The sequence below is a fragment of the Callithrix jacchus genome, chromosome 1, assembly GCF_049354715.1.
Source record: "Callithrix jacchus isolate 240 chromosome 1, calJac240_pri, whole genome shotgun sequence".
NCBI lineage: Eukaryota > Metazoa > Chordata > Mammalia > Primates > Cebidae > Callithrix > Callithrix jacchus.
Genome location: NC_133502.1, coordinates 141,359,573 through 141,380,198, shown reverse-complemented (window position 1 = coordinate 141,380,198; position 20,626 = coordinate 141,359,573). Strand labels below are relative to the sequence as shown.

Here is a 20,626-nt window from a genome sequence, read left to right as displayed (position 1 = left end):
CTTGAACATGGAATTGTCTACAGTAAGTCCCAAACTAGCCACGTATGAGCATATCCCCACAGTCCCAGGTGCAGCCTGAGCCCTAGATCTAGGCACGCTTCCCAAATCCAGAAGTCCCAGGCCAGCCATTCAGACTTCCACAGGCCCACCTGGCCTGGGCACAGTTTTTGGTGATCAACAATGGACCACTCAGCAGAGGCCCTTGTCCCCGTCAGCCCCATGTCAAGGGAGTGCCTCCCACTCTTTCTTTCATTTTCTGTATACTTGGCACCCATCCTGATATGTAGTCATGAACATAGTTCCAGCCCTCCTGCCACCAGCTCAGTCCTCCCAGCCTCTTCACCAAGCTCAGGGGAGCCAGAGCTGGAGAGGTGGAAGGCTGGTGCAGACTCCACCTGGGGGCACTCTGCCAAAGCAGAGGGCATGTAGGGGTATCAGGCAAGATCAGGAGGAAGTAGATGCCAAGCTACAGAGACAAGGATACCAGTCCAGCTACTGACTGACAGCAGGCTTCCTCTCCTCCTGTGCTGTCCTAAATGAGTCTAGCCCAGGACTAGCTCCAAGACAGCAGCTGTTTAATGACTCCCTTATTAAGTCATGCAAAAGGCACTTAGAGGGGCAGGTGGAAAGCAGAATAGGCCCCCCCTGCAAAGATGTCCAGATCCTAATCCCCTGAACCCATAAATATGTCACTTTTCATGGCAAAAAGGATTCTGCAGATGTGATTAAGTTAAAGACCTTGAGATGGGAAGATTATCCTGGATTGTCTGGGTAGACTCTATGTAATCACAAGGGTTCTTATAAGGGAAAGAAGGAGGCAAGAGAGTCAGGAAAGGAGATGCAACCATAGAAGCAAATGTCAGAATGATTAGATTCCTTGCTGGAAGGGGACCACAAGCCATGGAATGTGGGCAGCCTGTAGAAACTGGAAAGGACTGGGAAATGGCTGCTCTCCTGGAGCTTCCAAAGGGAATACAGCCCTCTTACCACCTGGTTTTGGTTCCGTGAAACCTATTTTGGACTTCTGACCTCCAGAACTATATGATAATTTTGTGTTATTTTAAGCCATTAAATTTGTGCTAGTTTGTTACAGAAGCAGTGGGAAACTAATATAGTAGACATCTGGGGAAAAATGACCAAAACCTACTTTTAGGAATTAGAGAGAGAGAGGCTTTCATAGATGGTACTATTTTTTTCTGGGATGGTTTGGAAGCCATCCCTCTAGAAGTCAGCTGGATGGATGTAATGCTCCTTCGCTCTTCTGATGACAATAATGAAACCCTCTCTCCATTTCCTATACCTCAGCCTTGCCACCTTGGACTCCAGGAATAGAAATGCCCCTTATGTTAGGACCTTCATAGTTTCCAAAGGCAGGGGACCAGCCCAAGGCTGCTCTAAAAAAGGGTATCAGTTGCTAGAGGGTTCAAAACCTCAAGCATGGCCCAGAGGCCATGATGCCAAGCTGGGCTCAGTCTCTTGAGCAGCTGGGCTTTTCCAGGCACTCTCATTCAATTCAAAGTCATATTTAAACAGTGTGGAAATAAGAGCAAGGCCTTAGAGACAGAATACATCAAGCGGGACATTTAATTTGATTTAGAGAAAATGAAGCAAACATTTGAGAACCTAAATAACTAACCAGTAATTAAACTAACAACGGGAATGCCCTTGCACTACAACCCAGCAAGCACAGTGGCCTTTGTGGACTGTATTTACAAAGAGACCTGACAACATAATTAGTCCTGTAAATTTTACGCAGCCTGCAGCCGAGGAGTGATGGATTTTGTGTGTGGAGGATGAATGAGGAGAAATGAGGTGGATGAATTTCCATTTTCAGTAAATGAAATTAACACTGCTTAATTAGTGAAGCTGACAAATAAATGATCAGGAAAGATTTAAATCCCTACACAAGTATCTCTGGCCTGGGCAGGCTCAGGGACAGGCCAGGATGAGTGGTGGGACAAAGTGCAAATAGATGTAGTGCTGGAACTCAGAGCCTGACATTGGCCCCTTTTGAGGGTGCTGTCCCCAGAGAGAGGCTGGGCTGGGGGACAGCTGGCTCCCCTGCTCTTCCAATACATGGCTGTCTGGAAAGCTTCCTGCCTCATCTCCTGTGTGACAGCCTCAGGATCACACAGAGCATCCTGATCTGTTCCACTATCCATGCCTGGCAGACCATGAGGAGTCCCTGTGTCCCTGCTATGAACTGGCTAATGGGCTGGAAAGGACCCCTTCAGTACAGCCAGCTGACATAATTGCATCCCAGCAATCCCAAGGCCATATCTTCCTGGGCTAGTTCCTTTGCCTTCCAACCTTCCTCCACCTGCTTTGTACCTACTGACAGCCTCTTTCTCCACTCTGCTGGCAACGTGGAACCTGGCCCTAGGGGGCATCCCAATCTTTGCCCTTTAAGCAGCCTAATGTGCTCACTACCTGGTACCCAGCAGCTACAGAGGGGAAGCATGAGGGGATATTTCTGTGCTGCTGCAGGCAATTGCCCAGATTTTCTTTTCTCTACCTGCTTGTTCCTGGCTGGCTCTAACCAAACTGGCCTATCCCAGAAATGAGGGATTGGCCCCAGTCCTTCCTAGGGTACATACCTACCCCTGCCAAAGTTATTTTTGGCTGAGTCACAGAATAAATATCTGGGAATAAAAAAAGGAGGTTTATGAGGTCTAAACTAAGCGCGCCAAAGTCAAACCCAACAATAAATCCAAATTCTTACTCCAGTGTTTGTCCTTCTGAGGCAAAATCTGATTCTGGGAGGGTGGTATCTGGAGCTTCCAAAGACAGTGTGATGGATGCTGGTGAGACCAGCTGCTCCTCACAGTGACCCACAGCCAGCAGCTAGGGTGCCTTCTGCCTGCCCCAGTTTCGCCCTCTTTCTCCTATGGAGTCACTCAAGAGCATGGGATTCTCGGAGGCAAGCTCAGGATGGATACAGGGGCCTTCCTGAGGCCCAGCCTAGCCTGGCTCTGTTCAGGCCTCTGCAGGTGGTTCTAAGATATGCAAAGCTCTGGAGAATAGATGCTCATCTGAAAGCCAGCCAACAACCCCTGAACCAGTGACAACAAAAGCCAATACCACTGCCGCTGCCGCTGGGCCCTGCTCCCTAAGAGACTCCCCTCTGTCCCCACAGCCCCCTTCTCTGCTTAGGCCCCCTGAGGGTACTGCAGGAAAGCTAGGGTAAAGAATGACAGACAAATCAGCAGTCATTGTCCTTTATGTGTAGGTGGTTCCTCCGCTTGCAGCATGTTTACTTCTCTCTCAAGCATACCTCACAATAGCCCTGGAATGGAGGCCTGGCAGGTTGTCAGCCATTCTGTGTCACCAATGAAGAAACCAAGGCTCAGAGAGGCTTCTGGTCCCAGGTATGTCACCAGGAAGTGACACCTCCACCCCTAGGACTGTAGCTGATGATGGGTACCACTCAGGCACGTGGATGTAGCTAACAGGATCAAGGAAGGACAAAGAGACCTTTCCCAGGTAAGCACCTACCCAAAGGACGTTGTGGGCTTGTCAGGCTTGAGGTCATCTGCTGGTGGGAGGTGAGTTACTCTACTGCTCCTGTCCAAGGTTGCCCAGCTCCCCAGCCCCCACAACAGCCTCCACATGACCCCGATCAGCTGAGCCTGCATCTGAACCTGGGTGGGAGGAGGATGGGGCTAAAACTGAAGCAGTTTCTCCTCCCTCCTTCTGGGGAGCAACCCCTACACCCCTGCCTCAATCCTGGGCAGAGAGCCTGGGCTGAGAGCAGCGTCACAGGGGGTCCACACCCACTCCTGGAGGGGCCTGCCCAGCCCCCAGGCCCCATTCCAGGCCCAGTAGCTGCAGCAGAGGGGGCGGAATGTGCTAGTTCCCTGCCAGAAGGGGGAGGGCACTTCCCACTTGGCAGCAGCCCACCCTCAGGAGTGGGGACATAAAGCAGGCATTTAGGGCATCCTCAAAGGCGGCCCAGACCACAAGACTGGGAGCAGCTCCAAGATCTCCTCCCTGAGAGGAATGACAAACACCCCCTTCCCCTCCCCACCCTGGTCAAAGAATGGGTGGACAGGCAATCTGAGGGGCAGTGATTGGGAGCTTGTATGCCTGCCAGCCAGCAGCAGCTTGGAGAACGGAAAGGTTTTTGTGTTTGCAGAAGCTGATCCTCCCAGCCAGAGAAGCCGTTAGCACTGGGGAGCTGAGACTACTGTGAAGTGTAGGGCCCTCTCCCGTTGGGAAGGAGGAATGTCCAGGCCAGCACAGCACTAGGGCCTTCTTCTGGGACCAAGTCACATGAAGGGAAAGCAAATCGCCTGGACACAGTTTCCACTGTCCTGCCTTCTGGCCTCAGGTGGGTAACTAGCAGGGGTAGGTACACTCTGGACAGCAGCGGGCTACCAAAGCTCAGGGGCTCCCATCCCCCAGGCCCCCACCCACCCAAATCAGGAAGGCCTGAGGAAGATGCACAAAGGGGCCTCCTCCTCCACTCCACCGTGTGGTAAGGTCCTATCCTCTCTCCTTGGGATGCCTGCACCAGTCTCCTAACTGGTTTCCTGGCCTCCAGTCTCACACCTGCAATGCTTGCAATTCCTCCATGCACTGTTCATGTCCCTGTCCTTCTTGAATTCTTTCAGTGGTTTCCCCTCAGGAAAAGGTCTAAGCTTTTTGGAATGGCTTACCAGGCCCTTTGAGGGCTGACCCTGGCCCTGCCAGCAGCTTCATATTCTGCCATATTCATCATGCCTCCAAGCCTTTGCATCTGTGGGTCCCTCTGCTGGAAGTGTTCTCCCCTCTTTCTTGGCAGAATAACTCCTTCTAGCCTCCATTGGCACATTCACTTTAGAATATTCCTTTACCCAGCACCAATTGCCAGTAGGATTGTGGGTCTTCCCCATTAGACTGTGAGCCCCTGCGGGCAGTAACTATGTCCAAGCCATCTTTGTATTTCTTACAACTGGCAAAGAGCCCTGCACAGAGTAGGTACTTAGTGTTTGCTGTTTACATGAACAAATAAATGAATAGCCAGGTCACTTACAGGAGCCATATCCCACTGCAAACAGATCCCTGTACTTTGGATTCCTGCAAAAGAAATATGAATCCATTGGCATAGGGAATGAACATGGCCCTCCTGTGGACAAGGGCCTTCCCATGGGCACTGCCTAACTATACTACAGACATCTATTCTCCAGCTTAGACCCTCAGCAACTGGGAGTCCTAGGGGTGGTCCTGTGATCTCATTAGAATCCAAGTTCCATATTTTTTCATACTGCCACACATCATACTCAAGGTGGTTAAGTGCAGAAGGGGCTACTGGGGTTCTGGCATGTAGAGGGTACTCAGGGGCTCTGGGTTTGCTGCAATTCCTATACCTACCAGCAGAGGGCGGTGACGGACAGGCGCTTGGCTTTGTCATTTTGGAACTTCCAGAGCGGCAGCAGGGTACCCTCCTGGTCCCGGTATTCATCAGCAGCATCCTCGTAGTACTTAAAATCTTACACATACACAGGCAGAGTCAGCCCTAGAACTGCCACTTTATGGCAAACCAAGGTCTACCACTTGTCTGTACCTCCTTGGGCAAAACAATGAACCTCTGTTTTAGAGTGGAAATAATAATACTATCTATCTTAGAGCTCTGTTGTGAGGATGTAGTAATAGAGTTAATATACACAAAGAGCTTAGAAAAATGCCTGGCACATGGTAATCTCTATGTGTTAGCTACTGTTACTGTCACTGTTGTTGTTGGAGGTACATTATAATAAAGCAGCCATGTCTATCTGGATAAAATCCCAGGTTTTGCAGCCCTTGTTCCCATGTGTTTCCCTAGTACTTCAGGGGCTCCATTTGGAGCAGCCAAATTTCAAGGGTTCAGTTGCCGGGGCTGATTAAGAGTTCTATTAATTCTGCCTCCAAAATCCCTAAAATGCAGCCCATTTTCATATCCACAGCCAAGCCTCACTATTATGAAGCTGCCTGGGTCCCCCAAGGGTTCTCTGAACTCAACTTCATCTCCTGCCCACAAACTATCTCTGCCTCCCATTTTCTTTAAGTTAGATAGATGCCCCATTCTTCCACTTGTCTAAACCAGAAACTGAGTAATCCTTGACTGATTTCTTTCCATCATTTCTCATATTTTCCTTCTGACTATCTTTTCAATTCATTCACTTCTCTCCAAACCCATAGCCCCTGCCCAGGTTCAGGCCCCAACACCCATCACCTGTATTATGACAACATCCTTCTAACTGGTCTCCTACCCCCAGTAACTCTTCCTCCAACCCTTATTTCACAGAACATCCAGAGTGAGAACAAACAAATCACCTCACCACACCCCTTTCCTCACTCCACTGAAAGCCCCTCAATGGCTTTCCTTGCAGAGGAGATCAAACCAAGGCTCCTGGCTGGCACTTCCACATTTTTTCTAGTCAGCTGTTCATGTCCCCTCCATATCAAATCATGCCAATGAGTCTAGTTGTCTCCTGTTCTGTGTGTTTCTACATTGTTTTCCATGTCTAAGATGTCCCGTTCTTCCTGGCAAAGTCCTACTCACTCTATTAAACTCTTCCTCTTCTGCAAGGCCTTCATTTTCTTTTGAGCAGTAATTTCTTCCTCTGTTCCAGCCCTGCCTCTCCTCTACTGAAGCATCTGTCACACTAGGTCGCCTCTATCCTTTTGCCTGACTTCCCCACCCAACAGAACCTGAAGAGCAGGAAGCATATGTATTCATCTCTGGATCTCCAGTGCCTAGCACAGGGCCAGCCACAAAACAGACAACCAAAAACTGTTTAAAGAATGCAGTGAAATTAATCAACAGAAGTGAAGTAGTTCTTGGTCTTCTGTCAACAAGGGGTGACCAATTAGAAAATGAATCCTGTCATTCAACGAAGCCAAGGACATGCCTAGGCATCGCCCTGACATCTCCTATAGCGCCCATGCCTTGAGGTTGTGGGACTTCACTCAAACCTCAAAAATGTCTCAGAACAAAAAAGATTCCAGTGGTCAGAGAGGCATGAGCCTTGATCATATCAGAGATTCCCCAGCTTGGGTTATCTTTGAAAAGACTTCAATTCAGAGCAGAGATTAATTGGTAACATTTCTCTATTTTCATGTCTCCTTCATGATTACACTTTCCCAAAGGGGAAAGAGTACGCAATTAAAACAATCAAAGTTCAATGCATTTTTATGTGACTGTGTTCTTATAAATGAAAGTGGTTCACCAAGGCCAATTTCTCCATGGATATTAATCAGGTTTGCAGCCCTTTGGTGGGCCACTTGCAGAGGCTGGGTTTCAGGAAGCCAAGCTGTGTGAGTGACAAACTCATTCACAGCTGCTGTGTTCTTTGACAGCTTTGAAAAGCACTCAAGGTCATTTTCCAGCCTGAATGATAACGAGGGGGCTTGTTTAGGCTGCTGGTTTTGGCAGCCCTGGTTTCCGTGTCCCACGGGTGAGCAATGAGCATCAAGTCACCAAGAAGAGCCCTAGGCTGTCAGCAAAGGAGACCAGCCAGTGTCGAGGAGCTGCCAACTCTGGGAAGGCAGCTGCTCCAAATAAATGCACAACCTCTTAGGGAAATACAAGCCACTTGGGAATTTGCTGTTCATGCCATGGGAAGGATTCTGTTTCCCTGACACTGTCAAAGCCACCAGAATTTCCCAGGCCCCCAGGATTTAAGCATTTCTGAATCAATCTCTTTCTTCACCTCATCACTAATTAATCACCATGATAGATCTATTGAGTGTGTTTATTTGAAATGTCTCTTCCAGCTCAGTGGCTTTGCAGCCTAGTGGTGAAGTGCTTAGGCTATGGATCCAAGGGGCCTGTCTCGAGTTCTGATTCCACCACTCACACCTTATGATAGCTGTGACTTTGAAAAAGTGGCAACATTCCAGCCTGAGTTCCTTGTCTATAAAATGGAGCTGATAATGGTATTCACCTCACAGTGTGGCTATCAGGAACAAACAAAATAACAACACATAAATTGCATAGCACAATGTCTGATACACAGGCCACTCCCAGTGAATGCTGGAGCTTGTTTCTCATTATTATAGCTGTTCCCCTTTCTCCATCCCTTAAGACACAGGCTGGGTCAGGGGTGATAAGGCCCATTCCACCCTACATTTGAACCTCACCTTAACCTCTGCCCTGTATTGTACCCAGTCACACCCTCCTCCAGCCTTGATCTCATCGAGCTGTGTCCCTGCCTAGAAAGCTTCAGTTCTTTGAACTGTCTGCAGAGATAACTCATATTCCTTGCATGATATTCAAGGCCTTTCATAAATGGGCTCCAACCACTTCTCCTGCCTGAACTCTCACCTCTTTTCTACGAAACCCTGTTTGGGTCAGGGAGCCTGCTGCCCTTTGTCCCCAGAGTCCATTCCTATTCAGTTTCACTGCCACGACACTGCTCATCATGCCATTCCTGCCCAGAACATCCTTCCTGTAGCTATCTTCTCTCTCACACTCCACTTCTCCCTTGGCATCTAGCTCAGCCCTCTCCAAAGCCTCCTTGACTACTCCCACTCATCCCTCACTTTCCTTCTTTCCTACTTGAGGTTCCCCAGAGCAGTTTCTGTCTACTCCATACATTCCGGCACATATAGCATTCCCAAGGTGCACTGAGTGGAGTACACGGAATAGAATGAGGAAGCTCAAGACCTCTATTTGGGTCCTCTCTGCCACTCACTAGTCAGGTGGCCTTAGCCTTAGCTTCCTCATGTGTAGTAAGGGCAAGTCTCTGCTCTGCCTGCCTCCCAGGGTTATCAGGAAGATGAGACTGGATCACCAATGTACAGGTATTCTTTGCTGCACCATTGTCAGACCTCATCAGTATACCCATTGTTTCTTATGCCATCAGTCATGGTTAATCCACATAAGTCTTGTCTCCTCAGTGACAGCCAGAGGTCGGAAGGATTATTTTTTTCTCCACTTGCACCTGTAGGACCTAGCATGAGATACCCAAATACCCCAAGCTTTTATGAGAAATTTTTAATACAGGCAATAATAGTGGTTGCCAGCACTTCAACTCTTACCTTGAGCAACATCATCATATGTATTCTGGTTGACCATCCGCTCCACGATCTTAGCAGCTTGGGACACTTTGGTGATATCATCAGTCTGTGGGGATACAGAAACCTCAGGTCCTCATAAACCAGCACCTGGCAAGGTTATATGTCCTGAGCCATGTCACACTTGCAATTGTTTCGGCAGTACCTCTCTGATACCACTTACCCCAGACAGCTCTGTAAAGGTTTCTCTGCATGTCTCAAGGCCCAGCTCATGCCACTACTCTCTTCCAGGAACTCCTACCTCACAAGTGGCACAAAGGGTCTGAGCTGGCCCCTGGGTAGAACCTGCTTCATGCTTTTCATTCTGGACTTGTTTTAGAGAAAGCCTATCTCTGAGCATAAAACAGGGTATTGAAAAGAGCCCGGGAAGGGTCTGGAGGGGAGAGCAGACAAGGGCTGGTTGGAGCCTTCTTTGGTGAAGGCAGAAAAGTTTTACAAGCTCAGAGAATGACGGACTCCCATTAAAGACCAGTGTTCATCTGGTTTCAGTCCTTACTCAGTCAAAGGCTGAGGAAGACACCAAGGACCAAAGAGAGGAGAGATATGCTTATACACACAGAGTACAAGGCAGAACTGAGACTCCCAATTCTAGGCCCTCCCCACAGCCCAGACTAATGAGAAAGCAGGAAGCTTAAAATCAGGAAAACGTGACTCATCTTGAACAAAAAGGAAGCTTGCCATTGTGTGAAATTCCATAAATCCACAAGATGAGGTACATGGCAGGTTGGCAGAAGAGCAAAGAGTTTGGGACTGACAGGAAAGGCCCAGAGGGTTTAGGGCAGGTGGCAGGAGTGAGCCAGCTGAGCAGGCAGCCCTCTAGAGTGAGGCCAAGGGGCCAGGCCCATGGCTCCCGAGGATTCAATTTCCCAGGAACAGCAGCATCAGGTAGCAGTTAAGAGAATGGGTTTGGCCGGGTGTAGTGGCTCATGCCTGTAATCCCAGCACTTTGGGAGGCTGAGGTGGGCAGATCACAAGGTCAGGAGATTGAGACCATCCTGGTCAACATGGTGAAACCCTCTCTCTACTAAAAATACAAAAAAATTAGCTGGGCATGGTGGTGCATGCCTGTATTCCCAGCTACTCAGGAGGCTGAGGCAGGAGAATTGCTTGAACCCAGGAGGTGGAGATTGCAGTGAGCCGAGATTGCACCACTGCACTACAGCCTGAGTGACAGTGCAAGACTCTGTCTCAAAAAAAAAAAAAAAAAAAAAAGAGAGAGTATGGGTTCTAGAGCCACACAGACCTGCACACCTATCCCATCCCACCAATTAGAACCTGGGGGCAACCTCTGGCAAGTTACTTAGATTCTCTGAGTCTCAGAGTCTTCCTGGTAAGTGGGGGCAGATGGTGGTGTCCGCCTCATCAGGTCATTGTGATAGTTAAATATAATAATACATGTTAGTCTTTAACCCAGTTCCTGGTGGTGATGGTGTCAGAGGAAACATGCAGAGTAGTACGGTGGAGGATTATGAAGTCACTTCTGGGAGACTGACCTTTGAGAACCTTTTGCCATGGCTGAAAGAGACTCCCAAGTTTATCTTAGAAAACTGACCATCTTAGAAAACTGAACAAGGAGGACATTCATTGGAGTCTTACAGTCACAGACCTCAGAGTTCACCTGGTCCCAGCTATACTCTATTCTCTGACCCAGAGTGGGAATCATCTCCCCTCAGCAGCTTCCTGGCAAGTGTTTTCTGTGGCCAGATAGCCAGTTAGCTGAAACTACCTCCCTACACCTTCCACCCATGGGCCTAACTCTGTCCTCTGGCCACAAGGAACTGGGTGCTTGATGATAGTTCCTTTGAGGTAGGAGGACAGAGCTACATGCCCTCAAGTCAGCATTCCCTTGGGTGATTTCCCAGATCCATCAGTCATGACATGGCATATCAATAACAATAGTTACCATTTATTGATCAGTAGCACAAAAGTGCTATGTCAGGGGCTGCACTTGTATTATCTTAGGTTCTATGACAATCTTGCAAAGTAGGTATCATTAGGGTGTCTTTACAGATGAAGAAACTGAGTCCACAAAAACTGAGCTAAAAAACGGCAAAGCCAGGATATAAACCCAGGTCTGTAGGCTCCAGGGCCCATGCTCTGAGACCCACACAGCCAGCCAGTGCCTCCCTAGCCTGACCACTCCTCTCCGGTTGTGTTCTGAGGAGAGTGTTATAGGCTGTCACTTCCTTGTCCCGGATACTATGCTACTGGAACAGCCACATTTCTTTATTAGTTCTGACTAATCTTGCGGCCTGTGAGCCATTTCCTCCATTCCTGCCTAATAATTCTGATCAGACAAATTTGCATTGATTTCTGTGAATTCACCCAAATCACTGATGAGAAAGAGACCTGAGGTCCACCAAGGAAGCCCTTCCTATAGGGTATCATGAAGTTTTTCTCTTTTCTCCCCTCTAGCACACTTGAGTTTTCTACCCACATAATCAGACCCCATTCTTTGAGGAAAGGGTATCACTCTGCTCAAGCACTGAGCCTGGGCAATTGGGAAGGTGACTGTCTCTCCTACTGTGTTGCACAGACAGCCTGGCCCAGTACTTAGGATTTCTAGTTATTGCCTTGGGGAGAGGTTACACACCAAGGCAATCGCTGGGGGGGGCTGGGAAAGGGTGTCCTGCCTCCAGTGTGGACTCTTGGTCCAGAGGGTGGAATCTGCTTGCATCATAGGCTTTTTTTCCAAATCAGGTAAGCTTGAAGAGTGTGGTGTCATGGAGAAGAGTCGTCCCTCATCCCTGAGGATGTTAGACACCAACTCTGGCAAGGCTTAGAACACAGGTCAGATTCTAGTCTCAGCCACAGGGACTTTTCTTCTGGTTTCTGGGTCCTAGCAATTACAGTTGAGGTTTCTCCAACCATGGGTCTCAGCACAGAGCTCATAACCCCTGATGGATCTTCATGTGAACCCTGACCTAGGCTAGTGGCCCCTGTGAAGCCTCGAACCTCTAAAGGATGGATCAGGGGAAGCCAAGGGTCTGCACAGAGTAACTCTCAGGTCAGGAGTTCCATCTTTCACCTCAGAGTGCCAGTACCCAGCATAGCCACGATCACTAGGTACTTAGTGATTGAATAAAACAGCATTCAGACAGTTCCTGTAAAGCCAAGGCAGGGGACCCTTAAACTTCCCGTAAAATGTGACATTATCAGGATAATGAAACAGAACTGAATGGAAGTGGACACACCTCAGGCATAGGAAGCAGCACCTCCTTTATCTGGTCTAGCTTCAATTCTGGAGTGGAGCAGAACCACTATTCTAGAGCAGCCACGGGAACTCTCCAAGGTGCTGAAACAAGCCCCCAGATTCCTGTGGACATTGTCCCTCCCATGCCATTGCAAGTCAAACCCATCCTGATCCACACTGGCTCCTGATCCTGATTTCTCTCTGTTAAAGGGACAAATGTGGCCCTCCAGCGTCTCCCTGTGTTGACCTTCCCTTCAGTGACTCGCTACAGATGCATCACTGTGACTCCCATGATGATCCCAAATCTATGCTGGCTAGACCCACAGTGAGCCTCCCAACCATGACCTTTATAATGACTTCTATGTGGCTCTTCATGGCAAATATAGCCCAGGGTGGTCAAACCCATTGGTCTAGCATTGATGGTACCTGTGATCATCTCTGATCTGGCTCCCGGCCCTGAAGATTCACCTACAGTATAGGGCACAAGTAAACCCAAGTACTGAAAGTGAAAAAGCATCTCACTTTCCCAAATCCTATAAGCCCTTGCCCAGGGAAGTGGTACCTTGTCCTCACATCCCACCCCCACCCTAAGTAGACTCCCCAGCTCTTCCAGAAGACATGTAGTTCTTTCAAAAAGAAACATGTCTTCTGTTACCCTCTAGCTATATAATTCTAAAATCCTGCTAGCCTCCAGATCTATCAAACTGGGGGGAGGTATGGAATGCTAGAGGCATTTGTAGCTCTCCTCACATCTTCCCCTAAGGAAAGAACTATTTATACCTCAACATTAGCCCCTGATATAAGCATCTGTGAAACCCTCCCAGACAGCCAGGCTTCTGTTTACCCAGAGGCCAAGGCCTCATTCAGAATTCTGTGGCAGAGCTATAGGAACTAACACCAAACCTGAGACTCCAGAGATGTCAGCTTCCTCATGGCCATCTTCCCTGTTTTTTTAGCCACTGGGGTCTTTGCCTTCTCCTTCTCTTTGGTCTTTTCCTGCTTCTCAAGTTCCTCTACATAGGCATCATAGATCTCCCACTAAGCAAGGATGAGATGAGAAGGATAATTGTAAGGTAATCTTTACCCAGACAGCCCCTTTCAGCCTTCAAGACTTAAGGAGTTGGTCATATTAACCCTGGCCACAAGCATCCTCTACTTGACCCACTGGAATTATGTATTCAATACCTGTCTTACCTGCAAACCACCAGCTCTAGAACAAGAATGAAAGAGTTCTAAGGATATCTCTAGGCTGGGTTTATCTACTCTGAAACTCAGAGGCTGGGTATTTAGCTGGAGATCAACATTGTTCTAGCATGCATCCCCCAGAAGGCAGAACAAATAGGCAAACATCAAGCCAGTTCCCATTTTTTTGTTGGTGATTTATAAGACTCTGAATTCGAATATTTTAAAAAGAAGCTGGCACAGTGGCTTATACCTGTAATGCCAGCACTTTGGGGGCCTGAGGCAGGTGGATTGCTTGAGTCTAGGTGTTAGAGACCAGCCTGGGCAACATGGCGAAAGCCCATCTCTACCAAAAATACAAAAATTAAACAGGTGTGGTGGCATGTGTCTGTGGTCCCAACTACTCAGGAGGCTGAGGTGGGAGGATTGCTTGAGCCCAGGAGACAGAAGTTGCAGTGAGCCATGACTGTGCCACTGAACCCCAGCCTGGAAGTCACAGCAAGACCTTGTCTCAAAAAAATAAAAAATATATATATTTAGATAATATATCTTATATATTATCTAAATATATATATTATAGTGCTTTCAATAAGGAACATGTCTTATTTAAATCTATCTATCTATCTATCTATCTACCTACCTACCTACCTATCTATCTATCTATTTTCATCTTCCCACCTCCACCCTGGACATGGTATAAACATACTGGCTTGGGCTGGCTGTCTATGGCACTGACCACACCTCATCATTAAAGGTAAGGGAACCTCTGCTAAGTGGATCTGACAGGAAGAAAAGCCCGAGGATAGTAGCAGAGGAAGCAGCAAGGATCTGGGGCTGGGTAAATGCCCCGATCACACTGTGTGCTCCCTAGATCTGGGCAGTCACCGCCACCTGGAGGTCAGATAGGCACACCCTACATTTAACAATTCCCTCACAATCTTGTATTCCACATTACAAAGTACTCCAAACTTTGTTATCTCATTCAGACCCTCCAACAACTCTGTGAGGCATCTTGTTATCCTCTCTTTACAGAGAAAAAACTGAGGCATTAAAAGTGACATGGTTTGCTCAGGATCTTACAGTATGAACAGAAAATGTAAGGTCTGAGATCAGATCTCCTGGCACCATAGCCTCTTCAAATAAATGTGGCCATCCAGGAGGACTTGAAGGGGAAGGGGGGCTGCAGGCTGCTGAAGGGCAGGGTCAGAGTACTAACACTTCTTGGGCTGCTTAGGAATCAGTCACAGGGTGCCATGGGTTCCAGAGAGTCCATGGAAGCAAATGTTCTCCCTTGGTCCCAGAGGAAGCTTCATCCAGAAGCCATGACTGTTTCCAGCCTGGACAGCTTTACCCTTGGGTCATGTGGCTGGTCCACAGCTCACTGGATAGGAACCTACTGTCTCATGTGCCTGGTGTTCAGAGCCTGGATGCTCAGGACAGTGAGCAGGGAGGCTGGTAGATGAGGAGACTGTCAGAGGAACCCTTGACCCAGTGTTGCCTTTGCTGCTCAATGAGGAAAGGATACATAGAGGTGGGTGGTAAGGGTTTTCAGGCTGGCCCAGGGTCTTACCTGATTGGCTGTGGCTGAAAAGTTTGTCCTAGGAGGAGGCTCCATCTGACATTCTCTATCCTGGAGAACAAGACAACAGGAGACCAACAGAAAGCCCTCAACTCCTTCTCACTTAATCCAAACAGTGCATCTTTGAGATGTACTGTTTGGATTAAGCGAGGAGTTGGTTGGGGATGATGGGTGTGGGACACAGAGCTGGGGAAGTAAAGAGGGGCTTGGGTGAAGGACAGAATGATGCATTCAAAGCCCATATTGTGTCCATTCTGGCCTCTCTCAGAAGAATTATAATCTAGAAAGCAGGGGCAGGGAATCTTGTTTGTGCCCATTTTAACCAAGACACATTCCAAGTAGGGGATGAACAGATCTGCAGAAAGCCAGGCCAGGGCATAGAGTTCAGCCTCTGGCAGGTCATCAGACTAACACCCCTTGCCCTGAGAAGGCTTCTCTCTAATATGAGGGTCTCTGGCTCTACCAGGTGAATGTGCCCCTTTCCCATTTTGTATCACCCAGATTACCAAATGTCAGCATAGAGACCACACAGGGTAACAAGGCACTGTCAAAAACTCACCCTGTAGACCTTGCCCTCCATCTTCAGATTAATTTCTGTATAACCCTGCCGTTACATGTGAGTTTCTCACTTGAAACCTTGAGAGGCTCCCTCTGCCTGGTTCTCAAGAGCCTCTCTTACAAGTCAGAGAACTTTCTGGCCTTTGCCAACTGGTCTATCACAGAGATCATTAACTTCAGTTGAACTAGCTCCTAGGCCTCCTGTTCCCCAAACACATTGTGGCCTCCCCTCTCCTCCCAAGTCCTAATTTCTACCCCTCTACAAAGCCCAGATCCAGTTTAAGCCTCCCAGTGGAGTTTTGTGGGCTCTAGCCTCCATGTTACTCCCTCTAAACCCCTGCCTGGATGGCTTACAGAGTCCTGAACACATGCTCTCAGCTCTCCTTAGGGAGATAAACTGTGGCATCTGTTGTCCTGTCACCCCTACCAGGCTGAGGTCTGCTGAGGCCAGGGCCAGGCCTGCTTCTTCCCTGCCAGGCACAGTGAAGAGCTGTAAAAGGACTAGGGTGGGAGCTGCTCTACCCGGAGAGGGTTGTTGAAGGTCTGTGAAGCTCTCTCACTGAAGTTGAACTGGTTAGTGAGCTTTCGCTCCTTGGGCTGCTTAGGAGTCATCAATTCTTCTTCAGTCACTTTTTCAGCTGCCTGAAAACAAAGACCCAGAGGATCAGGACTCAGTTGCGAGAAGATGATGGTAGAAAATTGGGAATGGGGCAAGTCCTTTCCTAGGATAAGACAGAGGTAGGAGAGAGTGATGCTGCTGGACACATTGGTACCTGCAGCCTCTATTCTCACCTTCAGTCTCCCTCCTCCCTTCCCAAGTTACCCACGAAGCTGCTATCCACAGCTTGAGCAGGAAGAAAAGGGATGTAGAGTGATATTATACTGTACCCCAGCTGCAGGCACAACTGTTTGACTCCCAGGCTCAGTTTCTAACTCCTTGGGGTCTTCATCTTCTTCAAGGTTTTCCGTTTCTGAAATCACCACCTTGGCAGACTCCTGAGAATCTTGGTAGGATACTGCCAATGAGTTCAAAGTCTAGGCCTGCTCTCCCAATTCCTGGCAGGGAGGGCCTTCTTGGTCTCTACTTTCAGACACTACCTGTTCCTGGGGTTGTCCTTGGCCTGAGTATGATGGGTTAGCTCCCTGACCTACCCAGTACAGCCAGTGATTGGACTTTATGTTAGCAGAGGCTCTACAAAGTTCTGGCTTAGAGGCATACTCTCTGGAATGAACAGATTAAGGGGAACAGGCTCAGGGATATAGCCTCAGGATGGCCCAGAGTCCTACCTGCCACTAATTCATCGCGGTAATGCTGCCGCCGTCCTTCATCTGAGTCTTTAGGGATCAGGTTCCCAACCTGGGTGTAGTGAACTGCCAGTTGGTTCACAAAGCCAATAAGCTTGTATGTGCCTTCCTAAGGAGAGAGGGGCTGAGTCAGACCAGGGGTCCCTAAAAGAGCTGGTCAAAATGTAATCTGCTTTCATTCTGTAAGATCAAAGATAGTCCATCTTTGTTAAAGGAAATGTAACTCACTAAATCCTCAGTTAATCTGAAAATTTCACTGCATTTCAGTTTAAAGAAAAAAGGAAGAGAAGGCAAATGAAATAAAATATTTTTTAAGTTGTCATCAAGGATTTATTTTAAAATACCTTGCCTTTCCAACTTCAAGTGGCTCCAGATTTGCCTATCACCAGCTTAAACGTCTTGTCTCCTACATCCATGCCAAGAGTTTCTAGTTTACTTTCCACACCACATACCACATTCCCTGGGCAGATTCAGTCCTCAGAAACACCAGACATGGCCTTCTGTCCCCTGCATTTAGTGGATTCTAAGGCTGGATAGATCCTCAGAGACAGCCCCAATCCCCTAATTTCATATAAGACGACCATAGAATTCCAGAAAAGATTTGGGTTGGCATTTGTGCGAGTCACACAGCAAATGAGAAGCAGGATTAGGCTTACAACCCAGGTCATTTTGTTCATCCATTCTTGAATTAATTTTTGAACAGCTTCAATGTGCCAAGTATTTTCTAGGTGCCTAGGATATAAAGCTGAGAAAAAAGCAGACCACAATCCCTTATTTCACAAGCTTATAGTCTGGTTTCTGCAAAATCCTTTCAAGTCATATAGAAAATATGTTTGTAGGCACACTAGGGTAAACTCACAGTACAGGAAACCAGTTCATGGGCTCCAGCTGCACAGATCTCCCTGCCCCTGGAGGGCTGGAAGGATTGCCATCACACAGGTTGGGAAGCTCTAGATTTAAAAGTCACCACAGAGCCCTTTCTCTTTCAGTAACTCAGATGTATGGGAAGATGGAACAGTGCAGCGGCTAAGAGCATGGTCTTTGGAGGCAGGCAGAATTGGGATCGAATCTTTATTCTGCTGATTATCTTCATGATTTTGGGCTTAAACACTCCAACCCCTAAGTTCTTCATCTATAAAAGAAGGCTAATAATATCTAATTTACATGAGAGTTATAGTATTAAAAATAATAAAAACAACCTATTAACACAATATCTGACACATAGTAAGTGTACAATATTAATGTTCAACAAAATTAACTATTTCCATGATGAAGGTTCCAAAGGGAATAAATTATCCTTAGAGTTTTATTTGATATTTCACCTCTATCCTGTTCCCAGTAGTTGACTGGGATCTTCCTCTTCAGTTTAGGAATGAAATTCAGACTCCATGGCTTCTACGAGTGGAGGGAAGGCATGCCTAGATCAGAACAATCTGCCTCCCTAGTCCAGCACATCAAAGGAAAGTAGCTGCTTTGGGGATCTAAAGCTCTTGGATCTTTCAGGACCAATGAGATGAAACCAGCTCTGTGGGGAGATGCCACTAGTCATGGGAAGCTTTTGGAAGGTTCGGTAAGGTGAGCTTTCCCAGGAGACTTGGGCTCCCAAAGGAGGGGCAAGAAGAGTGTGTTGAAACTGACAAGGCAATGCCAATCCTCTGTCTGTATATGTGCTTCCCATGGCTGGCACACTGAGTCCTACAAAGGTCCTCTTTCATATGTCAGAAGGACAGGACCCCATAGAGTGTGCTATGGATCCAGCACAACATCAGAGAGGATAAGGCAGCTTCTCTCTGACCTTTTGGGGCTGCCCAAAGGATGCCATTCACAAAACTCATGAGTAGCACCTTTCAAGAAACATATCTGGATTTGTTTCAGCATCTTTGTATAGGGGTTGACTACACAATCTTAAATAAGAAGGAGTGTGGGCTGGGTATGGTGGCTCAAGCCTGTAATCCCAGCACTTTGGGAGGCCGAGGCGGGTGAATCACGAGGTCAAGAGATCGAGACCATCCTGGTCAAGATGGTGAAACCCCGTCTCTACTAAAAATACAAAAAATTAGCTGGGCACGGTGGCATGTGCCTGTAATCCCAGCTACTCAGGAGGCTGAGGCAGGAGAATTGCCTGAACCCAGGAGGCGGAGGTTGCAGTGAGCCAAGATCGTGCCATTGCACTCCAGCCTGGGTAACAAGAGGGAAACTTTGTCTCAAAAAAAAAAAGAAGCAGTGTGTTCAAGAAATCTTTCACAAACACTCTTACACAAATGTTCATGGCAGCATTAGTCATAATAGCCAAAAAGCAGACACAATCCAAATGAACATCAACTGATGAATGGATAAATAAAATGTGGTGTATTCATACAATGGAATATTATTTGGCTAAACAGAAATGAAGTAGTGACACATGGTATGACATGAATTGAAAACACCATGCTAAGTGGAACAAGCTAGTCACAAAAGACCACATATTGTATAATTCCACTTATATGAAGTGTCCAGAATAGGCAAATCCATAGAAACAGAAAATAGTTTAGTGATTGCTGAGGGCTGGAAGGGATGGAAGATTGAGGAAGAACAGCTAAGAGGTTTGGGGTTTCTTTGGGGGGAGTGAAAATGTTCTAAAATTGTGGTGGTCATTGTATAACCTGTAAATATACTAAAAGCCACTGAATTGTACACTTTAAGTGGATGAATTGTATAGCGTGTAAATTAAATCTCAATAAAATTAAAAAAAACAAACAAAAGAAGAAACTATTCTTGTCTTCAGGGAAGAGGACAGGGGAGAGAGGGAGGTTTCATTTTCACTGTTTTTTAAATCTTTTGAAATTTGTACCATAGGTTTCTATTATATGTTCAAAATATTATACATATATATTTAAAATTTTTCTTTTCTTTTTTCTTTCTTTCTTTCTTTTTTGAGACAGAATTTCGCTCTTGTTGCCCAGGCTGGAATGCAGTGGCATGATCTCCACTCACTGCAACCTCCGCCTCTTCGGTTCAAGCAATTCTCCTGCCTCAGCCTCCTGAGTAGCTGGGATTACAGGCATGTACCACCACACCCGGCTAATTTTGTATTTTTAGTAGAGACAGGCTTTCTCCATGTTGGTCAGGCTGGTCTTGAACTCCTGACCTCAGGTGTTCTACTTGCCTCGGCCTCCCAAAGTGCTAGGATTACAGGAGTGAGCCACCGCGCCTGGCCATATATTTTAAATTTTCTAAAGAAGCAGTGTAATGTTGCTTTGGAGTCAGACAAACTAGTTGAAATCTTGCTTTGAATTCTGGTTAGGTGACTTTTGTAATTTGTTTGTATCTAACTAATCTAAGTTTTCATAAAATTAATATATTAATAGTCCCCATACCAAAGAAATGGGAGGATTAAATGCGATAGTCTATGTAAAAAACCTAATCTAGGACCTGACACTGGTACACAGTAAGCATGGAACAAATGGGTCTTAGAATAATGAAACAGGAAACATATGCATCCCTTCCACTGCAGCTCAAATGTACTCGGAAATTTTCCTCAGTCCATACCCACAGAAGCTGACTTTGCTATGAATAAAAACAGTATCGCCCCCTATAAAGGTATACCTGTATGTGTCTGCCAAGTCAGAACTCACCCACCCATGCCATGTGTACTAAAGGAGGGCCCTGATGAGGTCACCAGCCTGTCTGGCTGTGACGTCAAGAAATGCTGAGACTGGAGCCTGCTAGAGCTTCTCCAGTGGGGCTGGGGGTCAGGAGGGAAGAAGGCCAACTCCTTTTGTCCAGAGGGA

At 47.2% G+C, this 20,626-nt stretch overlaps 1 protein-coding gene and 2 long non-coding RNA genes across 12 annotated transcripts in view; 1 reads left to right on the top strand and 2 right to left on the bottom strand.

Annotated features, from left to right (window-relative positions):
• The window catches only part of DNAI1 (dynein axonemal intermediate chain 1), a 59,594-nt gene that overhangs the window by 12,497 nt on the left and 26,471 nt on the right, over window positions 1-20,626 (bottom strand). For all 10 annotated transcript variants that reach the window (XM_008998529.3, XM_054257159.2, XM_002743033.4 and 7 more), the window contains 8 exons: window positions 16,839-16,965; window positions 16,440-16,555; window positions 16,074-16,193; window positions 14,985-15,044; window positions 13,136-13,270; window positions 9,004-9,088; window positions 5,353-5,470; window positions 5,015-5,058 (listed from right to left, as the gene is read on the bottom strand). In XM_008998529.3, coding sequence (XP_008996777.1) covers window positions 5,015-5,058; window positions 5,353-5,470; window positions 9,004-9,088; window positions 13,136-13,270; window positions 14,985-15,044; window positions 16,074-16,193; window positions 16,440-16,555; window positions 16,839-16,965 — 805 coding nt within the window. The remainder of the gene's footprint in view (window positions 1-5,014; window positions 5,059-5,352; window positions 5,471-9,003; window positions 9,089-13,135; window positions 13,271-14,984; window positions 15,045-16,073; window positions 16,194-16,439; window positions 16,556-16,838; window positions 16,966-20,626) is intronic.
• LOC144582424 (uncharacterized) lies at window positions 3,205-3,637 on the bottom strand. The gene is made up of 2 exons (XR_013535008.1): window positions 3,496-3,637; window positions 3,205-3,319 (listed from the first exon to the last, which is right to left on the bottom strand). It is a non-coding gene; the product is annotated as an uncharacterized LOC144582424 (long non-coding RNA).
• Window positions 3,278-20,428, top strand: LOC118155390 (uncharacterized). Its single transcript, XR_008482004.2, has 3 exons — window positions 3,278-3,483; window positions 4,136-4,330; window positions 19,778-20,428. It is a non-coding gene; the product is annotated as an uncharacterized LOC118155390 (long non-coding RNA).